The following is a 14867-nucleotide window of genomic DNA, read 5'->3' on the forward strand; positions in this document are numbered from 1 at the left end:
CAGCCTACATGCTGTCGCCAGGATGCCTGGGACCGCTCACTTCCAGAGCTAAAAAAGGAGAGGTGAGTGGTGAGGCTAGTCCCCTACTTGATAACTAATGAAGTCAACTGGGTCTTTTTCTAGAGGAAAAAAATGAAAACTGCAATTTCAAAGAACATGTTTCAAAGTGGATTGTTCATAGCGCTGTGATGTGTGTGATACCACCTGCCACGGTATTGGGACAAACAGCACACCCTGGACTCAGAAGAGCCGATCATAGGCACGCTGGCCATGGTTTGCCTGCTACTCAGATGACTGCTGTGACCAGAGGACACATTCCTACCAAAACACTTATCATCCTTTGAAGGACATTATTTGACATGAGGCCCAAAACATGAAAACACCTGGACCTTGTTCTCAAAAAGCTCACCGCATCCTGCCTCTCACTTGGAAAAGAACCTTAGGGCCCCGGGTCTCCTGTGGATGAAGATCTATTTACTCAGGGGGAGGAGCCTTGTGTTCAGTTCTAGAAGAACGAGATTATCACCACCACCCGGGCCCAGGACCAAGTGGCAGTCACCGGAGCTCATCTAGTAGACCTCGTTGGAGGACAGGGTCTTCTGTCCAGTGGTAGTGATAACTTATATTCAGCCTAAAGACATCTAGAAGGCAGTGTGCTGATGTATATTCCACTCAGGAAGCTAGATTACATAGAGGTGAGTCTCCACTTCCTTTTGTTCGGTTGGACATGCTAATAGCCTAATCACAGTAGAGTGGGCAGGGGGAGGACATTCAGTGATTCCCATCTGCGCCAGATATGGGCAGACATTCCCACAGAGTTTAGAGAGGTTGGTGAGCATGTGCAGGATTTCTGAGCTATGTCTCAGAAACCTTTCAGAGCTTGGCAAGTTGCTTTTTCAAAAGGCATTTTGCTTAAAACGCATTCTTTTCTGCAACAGTATAGATCTCTGACTTGCGTCGTATCTGTGGAGCTTTCCACTGCACCACATTATTTACCACATTTACATTCTCCACCTTAAAACATTCATTCAAGTGGCTGACCCATTGCCAAGTAAAAGAGCAGAAGGCAGTCCAGCTCTGAACATTAGTTAAGTGGGAATTTCCAAACCACACTTATCTTCTAAGAACTATAATTTAACAAGAGCAGGTTTTCTAACCAGACAAATTCATCACTTCCAGCCGTGACTCACTGGGCCCTGTTTAGCTAGGACACAGTTGTTAAGGTACCGAGCTGCTTCTGAGCCACCAAGAAGGTCCCACGACCACCTATTGCTCCTGATGCCAGGGCCCAGGGCCCGGACCTGTTTAGGACCCATGAGGTGTTCCCTGTGCTATGGCTTCTCCTTTTCTGATTGGGCAGTGCTTGTGTCATCAAATATTTTGATTATCTGCCCTGCTTCTGATAAGTATCCTAGCGACAATGACATTTAAAGACCTGCTTGATTTTCTTGCACTTTCCCATGAGCCGTGTTCTTAGATGCACATAACTAAACTGACCAACCAATAACAAAAGAGTCCTATGAAAACCACATGTTCACACGCCAGCAGAGTTGGCAGGGAGAGGCTGAAGGCATGAGGCCTCAACACATAAATAGCAGCTCACACGTTGAGGGGCAGCGGGACCTTGGGAGCCTTGCTCTGCTGCTCCTTCGCTGGGCTGGATCCGGCCAAGGGTGAGGTGTCCTGCAAACAGACAAGAGTGGACAGTGAGTGACAGGCTTCTCCAGGGAAGAGAGACAGAGTTGAGCTGGAGTCCCAAGGCATTGGCTCGCTCCTCAGAGTCTAGTTGCCTGGGTTGTTCATAGCATTTTTTCAACACACAAGAGAGCCTGGTGGCCATGATACAGGGCCTCCCAAGCTGCTGCCCAAACAACTCTCTTTAGCCCGCATCCGGGCTAATCAGCGGCACACTGCGCTCAACGTGCAGAAAGGTGGTGTCTGAAAGCCTGTCCTTTATTCTTAGAACGCAAGTTAATTATTCTTATGTTTGTAAAAAGGAAATCTGGACAAAACTTTTCTACAAATCCTGGGCTTAAAAAAAACAAAACAAAACGGCATTCCCAGGAACTGAAAATTAATCTCTACAGAACACTGGTCCCCTGGCTGCGCACAGAGGGGCCAGCTGTTGGGCAACGAGACCAACAGGAACTGCGCCTCCTGCCTCAGACCTGCAGGGCTCGGAGCTGCAAGGTTCACTAAGTGGGGAGAGGACTGGAGGGTCCATAAACATCAGGCGTGTGCTATGCTGCCTGAGGGGGGTGGTAAGGCCGAGCAGAGATTTGGGCTGTGCAGTCATCTCACCAGGGCGATTCCTGCACAGGCAAGAGGGAGGGACAGCAGTGTCCCCAAATCTCCTCACTCCCCAGCTCATCCACCAACCCCAGTGACTCTGAAGGTAGCACCCTGTCTTCCTGTTCAGATGCCCCAATGAATTGAATGGTGTCTGCCCAAAAGCTATGTCCAAGGTATAGCCCCTGGTGCTGTGGACATGACCTTATTTGAATAAGGTATATAAGGTAAGAACCCTAAAATGAGACTACCCTTGACTACAACGGGCCCCAAACCCAGTGACAAGTGTCCTGACAAGAGAGAGGAGGACTGAGACCCTGGAGGGAAGGAAGTCCTCAGCCATGGAGCCCCGAGGACTGCAGCAGCCGCCGCCCAGGAACCGGAAGACAGGCCTGGCTGGATTCTCCCTCAGCCTTCAGAAGGAACCGGTTCTGCCAACACCTTGACTTTGGTCTTCTGGCTTCCAGAACTGTGAACAGGGTAACTCCCTGTTGCTTGGAGCCACCCAGTGTGTGGCCCTGTTAACAGCTGCCCCCGAAAACTAACACAGCTCAACCCCCTGACCAGTTCTGACCTTGCCTAGTGGATCAGCTCCACAATGTAAGGCAACCTTCTAACCCCTCCCTAGGTGGCCAACTCCCCCCCCCACCCAGGGGCCATGAAAGGTGCTGGAAATCATAGCGCATCTTCCATGACCTCTAAGAAGTTAGGAATTCTATTTCTTTTTGCTGTTTAAACATCAAAGTGCCTGGTAGAGTGAGAACGTGCAACGTGGACAGTCTCCAAGATACCTCAGAGCCTCCAAGGACTTCCCCTTCCCAACGCCAGCACCCGTGAGAGGAAATGCTGATTGCCAAAGCAGCCCCTTCGCGAGTCCCTTCCCTGCACACCTGCTGGTGCACAGGTACTGTTTTCTAGAGTGCTCTGTGGCAACTGGGCTACAAGGACATTCCTTCTGCTGATAGTTTCAGGGGACTTCCATCTGCTCAACACACCTGCCAACCTAGGAGGGGAGACAGACACCAGAAGGCATTCCGTATTAAAGCGTGGGAATGTTCTTCTTTCAAGGAGGTAGCTGGCAGAGTTCACCACAGCCGGCCAGGGACCATCCTTCACAGAGCGGCAGGCAGGGGTGGGAAGGTGCCTTCTACAGGGGCAGACACCTGGGGTATGGGCAAGCACCCTGAGTGCTGGTTTCCTCACAGCTCTCCTTGTGCAGCCACTGAAGGTGTGTGCAGGACATTAGGGCCCTTCACTCACTCAAACAGGCAGGCATGGCACCATGCTGGACAAGGTCAGCAGAGGTCCATGCGCACCTCCAGTGTGGAGTTCATCAGCTAAGCCAGGTCAGAACTGGTCAGTGAGTTGATAAGAAATGCCCCTCTTGGCTCTCCACACAAGCAAGAAAATAGTGATGGTCAATTGAGTTGTAGGGTGGTCCTGCCTGCATGAGTCCTCACGGATTCTGCCTGACTACCTGTCAGAACCAGGGGCAAAGACACAGCCTCTGACTCCAGTGTGGGGCTTACACTGGGGAGGGGGGCAAGCATTAGACATGTCATTATAGACATGGGGGTCCCAGCAAGAGCAGGGCCACCGAATACACAACAGGGACCTCACCTGAGGGTGTGGCAGAGAGGGCTTCTGTGAGCAGGGGGTGGGCCTGCTAGGTGAGGTGGTGAGAGTCGGGAGAGGTGGAGGAGGAGCGGTCTGTCCAGCAAGGGCTGGCAAAGGCAAGCACAGCAAGTGTAGAGAAACTGAAAGAAAGGAAGAGGGAGCGATGAGGGGTGCTGGTGCAGTGCAGGGCCAGTCTGCACGAGGCCTCCTGAGCCACAGGGAGGGTACTGGTCTTCACCTTGAGGGCAGAGAGGCGCCCTGGAGGACTGACAGGAGAAAGACAGAGATAGGGTCAGACCCACGGCTCACAGGGGGACGTGCCTGTAGCACTGAGGAAGGCCAGGTCTGGGTGGGGGGTCTGGGAATGGAGAGAGGTCTGGTGGTAGGTGAGAAAAACAGCAGTAAAGATGACAGCTGCTCCTCTTATCTGCAGCTCACCAGCATGTATCTGGAATAATGCATTTCATTCTCAAATGAGCCTAGGAAGTAGGTGAGTTTTTGTTTGTTTTTTAAATCAGCATATGAGGCACAGAGGTCAATAATGGCTCAGTCATACAGCTGGTACACAGCCAGGGCGGGGCATGAATGCAAGCGGCCCGATGCCAGAGGCCACATGCTCATGCACTGTGCCGTCTGTTTGAGTGTCCTATAGCTGCTGGAGCAGAACATGACAAACTTAGTGACTCAGAAAAACACAGACAGCTCTGACAGTCCTGACAGTCAAAAGTCCCAAGGCAAGGTGTCAGCAGTACTGTGCTCCCACCAGAGGCTCTGAGGCAGAGTCCAAGCCCTCTTCTCCCAGCATGTACAGCCCCCTCACTCCCTGGCTTGTAGCCTCATCCCTAACCTTGGAAGCCAGCCATGTGCCATCTTCACATCTCTCTGTGACCTCTGCTCCCATCACCACATCCCCTGACTCCAAACTGCCTGCCTCCCTCTTATAGAGACTCCTGTGATTACATTGGGCTCCCTGGGTAATCCAGAATAATCTCCCACCTCAGGTTCCTTTTCTCTCCTGCCACATGGGGTGACACATGCACATCTTCTGGCATAGTGGGGCACAAGCATAGTGGGGAGTCCATGATTCCCTCCTCTACTAGCAGGACTGGCGCATCACTAGCTGAAGGGCATGAGGGAGGAGACTAAGCCCAGTTTCTGGCCTCAGCAACCAGCCAGACAGAGAAGCCATTGGAAGGTACAAGGAGTATGAGATCTGGGGGGAGGTCATCTGTGTTGGTCATGTGCAGTTTGACATGCCTGGTGTCCCTGAAGATGAGACCACTGGTGACGCCAACCAGCCGAGAAGGTGGACTGGTTGAGAGGTATAGATTTGGGGACCGTCGGCAAACAGCCTGTCTACTCAGCAAGCGACGCAGCTGCACAGGTATGTCCTTAGTCCTCACGTGTGCGAGCCTTGTCTGTGTGACCTCGGACAAGTAAAGTTGTGGAGACTCAGCTTCCTCATGCTTAAGATACGAATAAGGGACGTCCACTGTCAACTGCAATGCAGCAACGGGGCTGGATTTACCCTCCCACCTACAACCTCGGAAAGACCAGGCAAAATGTGTGAATCCATGCTTCCTGCACTTTGGAAAATGAATAATAAAGGCTGGGTAGATATGACTTACAGATGAGATGATGGGGTCCTTAAGGCTCCTGTCTTCTCTGTTGAGATGTTAAATGAGACCATTTAACTTAAGCCCTCGATCAGTGCTGGCTGTCATTACTGAAGTCAGGTAGGAGGTGGATGAGACAGCCTGAGGGAAAGTGTGCAGCGAGGACAGAGAACATCCTGGGACTTGGCCCGCGGACCACCAGCATGACCGAGGAGATGGCAGAGGGGACAGGATAAAAAACAGCACTGTGGTCGGGGTCCAGGGGAGCAACGATTCACAAGGGAAGCAGTGGTCAACTGGGCTGAAGCCTGCAGAGAACCAAGCAAGACAAAGACCAGAAGGACCCCTTCAATTTGGGGCAGCAGCACACTTCCTAGGGCCAGCCATTCTGGTTTAAAGTGACCTTACAGTATTTGAATGAGGCAGAATAAAGGTTCAGGTGGGAAATTCACCACGGCGCTATTTGTAACGTGGGAAACCTGAAGTGGCCCAAAGACCCCACGGTACAAGGTTCAACATACCACGCAGGAATGGGGGGGTTTGCATGGAGAGGCAGGGCAGGCTGTGACGTCCATCAAGTGGGAAAGGTGGTCAGAGAAATGGATACGTAGTATGACCTCACTTCTGTAAATGATGCTTGTATTTCCGTGGGAAAAAAAGGTCTGGAAATTTATGTACCAAATGATAACATTGGCATTTAGGGTACTTGGAATTTGGGATAATTTTTTTTTAAAGTCTGTATGTTCAAATATTTCATCATTTTTAATACCAACAAGTGACAATGGTTTTCTGATACATGGTCAAAATAATAAAAAGAATAGGGTTAAATTATTTGAGGCCTAAAATACGATCAAGCTCTGGTCGATGGTGATCCCATGCTCTCCTGGATTCCATACATGCCATCATGTGGGGCTGCCAGGAGGAGAAAGGAGGAGACGAGGAGGGGGCGCCTGAGGATCAGCTGATCTGTGACCAAGCCCAGGTGACTGCGGCCAGCAGTGTGCGGGCAGGAGTGAGCCAGGCACTGAGTGGAGCAGACACACAAGACGACCAGCTCAGATAGACCTCAGACCCAGAGCTCTGCTTGTTAACATGCCTCCTGTCCAAAATCAACTCTCCTGACACAGCCTGCCCCGCCCCAGCTGTCACCACTCAGGCTCAGCACCAGTGACCTGTGATGGTGTGTTCTGAGTCTTGCTGTCACCGAAGGCATCTTGTGCAGGGTCTTCACCTCCCAACGACCTCGAACCACTGAAGTCAGAATCCTACAAGTGGTCGGGAGAGACAGAGCACATTGATTTCTGTCTGCCAGGCAGCAGGAGAAGGCTGGCTGGGACCTTGGACTGGGCTGGAACACGCGGCATTAGGGCTCAAGAACCTATGTTTGCCAGCTTCTGCCAACTCTGCTGGTTAAGCCAAACACAGCACCCTCGTGGGGCAGGGTGTTAGGAGGGCCAGGAAGGGCTGTGGTGGGGTGGGGCTAGCCAGGCCCAGGAGTGATTGGCGCAGCCAAAGGGCCGCCCTGGGACAGGACAGGACCTAGAGACAGCACTAGGACAGGGCCCTCAGCAGTGTGGCCGGGACCCTGGCAGTCTGCTGGAACTTGATAGGACAAACACTACAAGCAAATTGCTACTTGGAGCTGGAACAAAGGAGCAGAGAGGTCACACCCGTGAAAACAGCTTTTTTTCCTGAAGGTCAAGATGGAGACTATCTAAAACTGACACTGGGCTGAGCGAGCATGCAGCCTTGTCTGGTCCCTGCGCAGTGTAGTGCAAAGCCCAGCAGAAAACTAAGTGTGACTTTCTGTTGTGGACAGGGGTTTCCACCCACCCTCCTGTGAGTCAGATGTCTATTTTTGTTGCTGCTGATGTGAGGTGACAAGTAACGCCACTGGAGGTAGTGAGTGGAGGGATGTCCCCAGTGACAGCTGAGCAAGAGGTGACCGATGGGGCCTGGGGGCCTCCACGGAGCCTCCTGATGGGCGTCACAGAACAACATGGCTCTTCTCTCTTTTTTTTGCGACAGAGAGAGAGAGAGAGAGACAGACAGAAAGAGGGACAGACAGGAAGGGAGAGAGATGAGAAGCATCAATTCTTTGTTGCAGCATCTTAGTTGTTCATTGATTGCTTTCTCATATGTGTCTTGACCAGGGGGTTACAGCAGTCTGAGTGATCCTTTGCTCAAACCAGCGACCTTCGGCTTCAAGCCAGCGACCTTTGGGCTCAAGCCAGCGACCTTTGGGCTCAAGCCAGTGACTATGGGGTAATGTCTATGATCCTACACTCAAGCCAGCGACCCTGCACTCAAGCTAGTGAGCCTGTGCTCAAGCTGGTGACCTCTACGTTTCAAACCTGGGCCCTCTGCATTCCATTCTGAACATCTATCCACTGTGCCACTGCCTGGTCAGGCTTCTCTCTTTTTAAAAAATTTTATATTATTTTTAATTTTTTAAGTGAAATGCAGGGAGGCAGAGAGACTCCCACATGTGCCCTGCCTGGGATCCACCCAGCAACCCCACTAGAAGGTGATGCTCTGTTGCTTAGCAACTAGAGCCTTTTTTTTTTTTTTTTTTTTTTAGCACCTGAGGTGGAGGCCATGGAGCCATCCTTAGCACCCAGGGCCAACTTGCTCTAATCGAGTCATGACTGCAAGAGGGGGAGAGAGAGAGAGAAAGAGAGAGAACGGGGAGGGGTGGAGAAGCAGATGGTCCCTTCCCCTGACCAGGAATCAAACCCAGGACAACCACATGCTAGGCTGATGTTCTACCACTGAGCCAACTGGCCAGGGCCACACAGTTCTTCTCTCTGCGACCCAACTGGACATCTGTAAGCACAATGCATCCACAGGCCTCCAAATCAGCACTGCCAGGCAGCGGGATAAACCACTCTTAGGACATGGGGGACAAGAAAATTCTGGTTTAAGATTAATTAATGCAACCCCAGGGCTTCCTGTGCCCCTTGTCCTCCAGCTCTGACCATGCTGGACAGGGCCGGGTCTGGGGCCTGGCCCCCACTGGAACCAGTTTCATCCTTGAGAATCACACTGCTAACTGCTTTGATTCTTAATGGCTTCACCTCAAGTGATTCTGGGAGGGAGAAGGGGAGGGTCAGGGAAGGCAAACCCCACGTAGATGGGGTGGGGGTGCTGCACGGAACTCAGCTGGGAGAGAGGGCAGGCAAGTGTGCTCTGGGGGAGAGGGCAGTGGGACCTAGCCTGGAGAAAAGGGAGGAAGGAGGTGGTTAGCAATCCAGAGTGAGGTGGGGAAGGCTCTGAACTCCATTGCCCTCCCATCCAGAAATGATAGACGATGGACAAGCCTGTGCACCAGAGCCTTAGAAAGATGTGAAGACCCACCTGGAATCAGCCTTAGTGATCCCAGGAGCCATTCTCACCTCCCTTCCGGTTCCTGCCCTGCTCTGACCTGCCCCAGCGTTGCTGGTGCTGACCGACTCTGTGATTCCCACTGTCCATGCTCGATGGCATGCCGTTATGTCCTCTGTCCTGGTGGTCCAGGTAGGTCCTGAGGTAGGGTCCACATGTGCCTCTCTTTCCATCTGCCACAGGCTTCTCCTTTAACACAGGGCTCACCAACCTGGAGGATGGACCAAGGGCACCAGAGCTCACTGGCAGCTCCTGGGCTCCCCAGGTGCTAAGGGGATGCCAGGGAGGTTCCCTGATGCGTCCCTTTCTTGTCTGCCAGCAGGTGGCAGGCACCTGTGTACGTGGTTCCTGTCTTGTCATAGCAGCAGAGGAAACATGGGTGACATCGAACATCACAAACAAAACAGAGCCAGTCACCAGCAACCAGGAGTTAAGGTGTCCAGTAATTTCCAGGTTTATCAAAGTCTTCCCACAGGAGGTCTTCAGGATGAGGTGATTTTTATTCATCCCATGCCCTCATTTTTTTCTTCCTTATAAGGTGTGGAATTAAATGTATAACTTTCTCAAAGTGCTGAGGATGCTAGCTCTGCCCCAAGCTGGATCTGTGGGCTGCTAGGCAGGGAGGCGGCACCTGCAGCAGGCCCAGCAGGCCCCCGCCCACAGGAGGTCTTTCCTGGTGGTGAGGAGGCCCAGCTGCACTCAGAGAGATGCCTGCACCCCCCTTGGGAAAGGCTACACGTGGCAAGGAGGGGTGCGTCTTGGTTGACATTCTGGGAGCTCACTTCTTAGACAGGAAGACATGGAGAAACATTCTCTTAATATTTTCCCTGCTGAATTTCAAACACTACACTTCTACTGACTTTAAAGGGCACTCTCCTAAGTCTCAAAGGCTTCTGTTTGCTTATTTGAAGTTGATTTTAAGCCATTGGGCTCTGAAGCTAGCAAGCTTGCAAAGTCCTGTGAAAGCAACTGCTGTTGGTGGAACGGGCTCAGCCAATGCCGTCCCTGAGCCTGTGAGAGTCTGCCCAGATGCAGGCCACTGGCACAGCAATGCAGCCTCAGTGAGGTGAGTCAGCATGAGCTCTTCCCGCAGTGATGGTCTGCAGGCAGCAGTTCTGCCTCCCTGAGTGTCCCAGCCTCTGGGCTAATAAGCATTATACACCTCCTAACAGATACAGAGACTCCAGGGCACATGGTGTTAGAGGGGCTTTCTCCTCATGGGTACCTGCTGGCCCGGGGCTGTCAGACCTGCTTTGGTAACTGAAGCATGAGCAGGAGTGACACGTGTCACCTCTACGCACCCCGACTTTAGGAACCACTACACTGGCTGCCACATTTCCCAGCCCTGCCTGCCCCTGACATCAGAGGTCAGCGAGCATTTCTCATCCAGGGCCAGAACAGAAATAACAGTATTTTAGGCTCCTTGGGTCACACGATCTCTGTCACAACTATGTGGCTCTTCTGCTGGGGCCTGAAAACAGCTACGGACCGGTATCGATGAGCACGTCTAGCTGGGACGCCTTGGCCTGAAGGTGTGATAATGTCTGAGAAGAGGGCACTGTGGTGCCCATGAGAGACATGCTGTACGGTGAGCAGCAAGCCTGAGCATTGGGGGCTGCTTGTCGTCACAGCACAGCTTGCTCACATGGACCGGCCGGGAAGTTCCAAGGCTACCAGCACTCACGGGACAGCTCCTCAGGCAGTCTGGTGATGACTTTGGCCACTGTTTGGTTTCTTACTTGATTTATGAAAGAACGATTCTAAGATGTTAAGTTATCATTTCCTAATTAGCTCCAATGACTGTTATAAACAAGAAACTGGATTTTTAAAAGGACAGTTGGCTTAGATAGCCTCTCTCACTTCCTCTCCCCTAACAACCCTCCCACCCCCAGTGGAAAGGGGATGTGTAGGTACTCTGTTACTCATAAGGGACTAAGCTGACCCTCTGACCTCTCCAAATGGCAGAGGAAAATAATTCATAGGGTGCGAATGTGAGCGGGTGGGCCATTTGAAGCTCAGCTCCACCACACAGCCCGGGGAGCTCACAGATGGACACTTGTCAGCTGTGCCGCCCTGCTGAGCTCAGGGAGCGAGTATCAGGGGGTACGCTTGCGGCATTTCCAATATTATGTTGTTTTATGTGGAAGGCCATTCACTACTCAGTGAGACAGACACAGTTCCATGCCCACCTGCCTGAGAATAAATGGAATAGGTATGAACTTCCATGCAGAGCCAGGAAGCCCAGGGGTGTAGCCGCCATGCACAGTGACAAAGGCAGTGTACTGGTGATAAATGTAGAGAAAACAGCCTGTAGGCCAGAGAAAATGAGGGAATTAAACTGAGTGATGCAGAGGTGATCAGGAACCACAGGAGCACAGAGGGAGATAAACATTGCAGACAGCTGGAAAGGGGGACAGAGGTTTCCATGGGGGTGGGGGTGTGTGGAGGGAGAAGGAAGGGATGAGAGCAGAGAGAGTGGGAGGCATGAACAGCCTGGGCAAATGAGTCAGACACCATAGCCTTGGTCTGGGGTGAACCCGAGCCAGAATCAGACCAGTGTGGGGACACAGACCGCATGGACGTGCACAGGGACTGGTAGGGGAGCTGCAGACAATCTGGGGCTAAGGGGCAGAGTCCGTCTGGAGGCAGCAGGGAGTCTCCAAAAGCATTTCTGGAACATTAAGCTTACACAGATGAATTCCCAGTCAGGAGTTGGGGGTGTGGTCTCCGTGAGGAATGAGAGAAGCCCGAACCTGGCAGGGAGGGTGCCACATGGGAAGAGACCCTAGGCTGTGATTTGCACGTGCAGTTCCACAGGGTCCAGCACCCGGACAGTTACGTTGGGGCCAGGTGACCAGTTCTTGCCGATTAGAGAGTAGACAGCTCATCTCATCTCGAGGCTGAAGCAGTTATATGCCCCTCTCTACGGTGGAGGCCTTGTGCTGAAGATGGCAGCTACGAGAGGATGTAGGTGGGACCCTAATCCTTGCTTAAGCACATCACCCAGGAGAGCCCCCAGACCCCTGCCCAAGTGCAGGCCAAATGTCCACTACCCTGGGGTCTGACCTCCATCACCTTGACAATTACAGTCAGAGAAAAGGCTTGGAGTCGGAGCCCAGCCAGACCCTGACTGGACGGCAGCAGTGGCAGGGGGCGGAGTCTGGGCCGGCCTGCCTCAGGCTCAGGGACCTGTAAGGAGACAGAGCGAAGGAGGGAGGGAGGTGTGAGGAGCGCGCAGTCTGGGCCGGCCTGCCTCAGGCTCAGGGACCTGTAAGGAGACGGAGCGAAGGAGGGAGGGAGGTGTGAGGAGCGCGGAGTCTGGGCCGGCCTGCCTCAGGCTCAGGGACCTGTAAGGAGACGGAGCGAAGGAGGGAGGGAGGTGTGAGGAGCGCGGAGTCTGGGCCGGCCTGCCTCAGGCTCAAGGACCTGTAAGGAGATGGAGCGAAGGAGGGAGGGAGGTGTGAGGAGCGCGGAGTCTGGGCCGGCCTGCCTCAGGCTCAGGGACCTGTAAGGAGATGGAGCGAAGGAGGGAGGGAGGTGTGAGGAGCGCGGAGTCTGGGCCGGCCTGCCTCAGGCTCAAGGACCTGTAAGGAGATGGAGCGAAGGAGGGAGGGAGGTGTGAGGAGCGCGGAGTCTGGGCCGGCCTGCCTCAGGCTCAGGGACCTGTAAGGAGTTGGAGTGAAGGAGGGAGGGAGGTGTGAGGAGCGAGGAGCACGCTGCTCTATGATGTACAGGGAAGCTGAGGCCCTGTCCGTGTGGGGCTGTCAGGTATTCAATAATCTGCAGTTCAGGAAAGACCTCAAGGGCAGAACTAATACGGATTGGTGCTTGGCTGCTGGTTGAAAGAGAACCCCATGGGAGAGCAAGCAAAGGGTGGTGGGGAGGTACTGACGTTCCACTGAGTGTCAGAGGGCGTGGCACTGGCGGAGGGGTGAGGAAAATGCCCAGAGCCAGCAGAAGGCTCCAGAAGCAAAGGCAGGAGACAGGCGCAGGAAAGGAGTCATGAACAGTGTCCAGTGCTGATGAGATGTCAGGGAGGAGAACAATGGTGCAAGGACACTGGACACAGGGCTCTGGTGTGACGTTGGCCAGCTGGTTTTTGGCAGCAGGGGTGAGGGCAGAGGTAGGACTTCAGAGGACAATTTAACAAGTTGATGTGTGTCGGTGGTGGGGGAAGACAGCTGGGCTTCCAGCAGAGGCACTGGGAGGAGACAATGCAGATGGGAGAAGGGGCGACTCCGTGCCCATGGCACCCTCCAGGAGGGACCAGCGTGCAGAACCGAGTCTGGGCCTGAAGGAGTGAGGCACATTTCTGTAGTCCCAGGGAACTGTTGCCCCTCTGGCCTGGACATGAGAACAAGGCCCGTGAAGCAGAGCTGCTCTTGACTCTAGGTCACACAGCATCCCTGCACACAGGCCTGACACAGCACGGCCACCCTCCCTCTTGGACTCAGGTCCACTGATAGGGTGGCCCTTGGATCAGGATGTGTAAAGGCCTCCCAGGGGGCATGGCACACACCATGCAGGAGTCCATGCAATGGGGGTGATGACCATGCCTGCAGCCATGCTCTGGCCTCTAGAGAGTTCCTTGCACTGTGGTCTCTGGTACCCTACACAGGTCCTGCATGGAGGGACCATGTTTCAGCTCTGTGAAAGCCTGTAGTCACCTCCCTCTGGAGCCCAGGGAAGAAATGTCCTAGGCTGACTGACCATCCTGCAGGGCCCCAGGATTCTCCTGGTCTTGCACTGAAGTCCTGGGTGCACCACGCCATGGAACGCCCTCCATGACTCAGCCTGGGTTCAGTTAGGACCTGTGCACAGCCTGGAAGGGAGATGGGCTGTGCCAGCTCTGAGACAGGCGGGGAGTCTCTACTTGGCAGAACCACTCATGGGGGTTGGAGGCTCTAAGGTGCACAGAACCAGGCCACACTCCAGACCAATCATATCAGTGGCCGGAAACGCTGTCCAGTCTCTTCTCCTAAAGTCTCAGTTTCCCTATCTGTTACACAGAGCAAGGTCAGCACCTCCCAGCTGTCAGGGTGAAGTGAACATGGCCAGGGCATGCTAAGGGGAATCAGGCAGCCAAATTTGTTGAGTCTTCTGGGTGATGATGGCTGCAGTGTGTCTTAGGTGGGTCCTCAGGATCTCTCTCGTGGTGTATGCAGGGGGCCAGGAGGCCGCCCCATACAGCCTGGCACTAGGGACAGATCAGCAAGCACTGCTAGTCCAAGTCAACATCGGCCCACAGGGAGGCTAACTAAGCCCAGGTGTCGATGACAGGACCTGTGACTGCAGGCAGCCATGGCCCCACCCACCCCTGACCCATCACCAGCCCTCCAGAACCTTCAGCTTGCACTCCAGCAGACAGCGATGACTAGACAGATGAGGCGCCCAGAGCCCAGAGTCAGATCTGACATCTTGGGGCTCATGGTTTGTTCCCTGATCCTCAGTGCTGCAGAAAGAATCGCTACAGACAACAATGACATGTCGCCTGAGGAGGGGCCACCCTGTGTCTGCTCGCTTCCCCCTGACAGCAAGCCAGCAGGGGTACCGCCACTGCTCCATTTAACAAGAAGAAAACTGAGGCTCCCGAAGAGACGGGGCAGCTTTTCTGGGTCATGAGGTGCAAGGACAGTGTTGAACTTGGCCTTTTTTTTTTTTTTTTTTTAGGTGAAAGGAAGGGAGATAGAGTGACAGACTCCTTGCATGCACCTCGACTGGCAACCCCATCGGGAACTGATCCTTTATTACTGAGCTATTTTTAGTGCCTGTGGCTAAAGGACTCCAATGGAGCTACTATCCTCAGTGCCCAGAGCTACGCTCAAACCAATTGAGCCACTGGCTGCCGGAGAGGTAGAGGGAGAGAAGGGTGAGAAGGCGGGGGTGAGAAGCAAATGGTCACTTTCCCTGTGTTCCCTTACCAGGAATCAAACCCAGGACATCCACATGTGGGGCTAACAC

General features: G+C 53.4%; 1 protein-coding gene across 3 annotated transcripts in view; it reads right to left on the reverse strand.

Moving 5' to 3' along the window:
* Positions 1-14867, reverse strand: part of SH3RF3 (SH3 domain containing ring finger 3) — a 188481-nt gene that overhangs the window by 45000 nt on the left and 128614 nt on the right. For all 3 annotated transcript variants that reach the window (XM_066268547.1, XM_066268548.1, XM_066268546.1), the window contains one exon: positions 1604-1683. In XM_066268547.1, coding sequence (XP_066124644.1) covers positions 1604-1683 — 80 coding nt within the window. The remainder of the gene's footprint in view (positions 1-1603; positions 1684-14867) is intronic.

Source organism: Saccopteryx bilineata, chromosome 3, assembly GCF_036850765.1.
Source record: "Saccopteryx bilineata isolate mSacBil1 chromosome 3, mSacBil1_pri_phased_curated, whole genome shotgun sequence".
NCBI lineage: Eukaryota > Metazoa > Chordata > Mammalia > Chiroptera > Emballonuridae > Saccopteryx > Saccopteryx bilineata.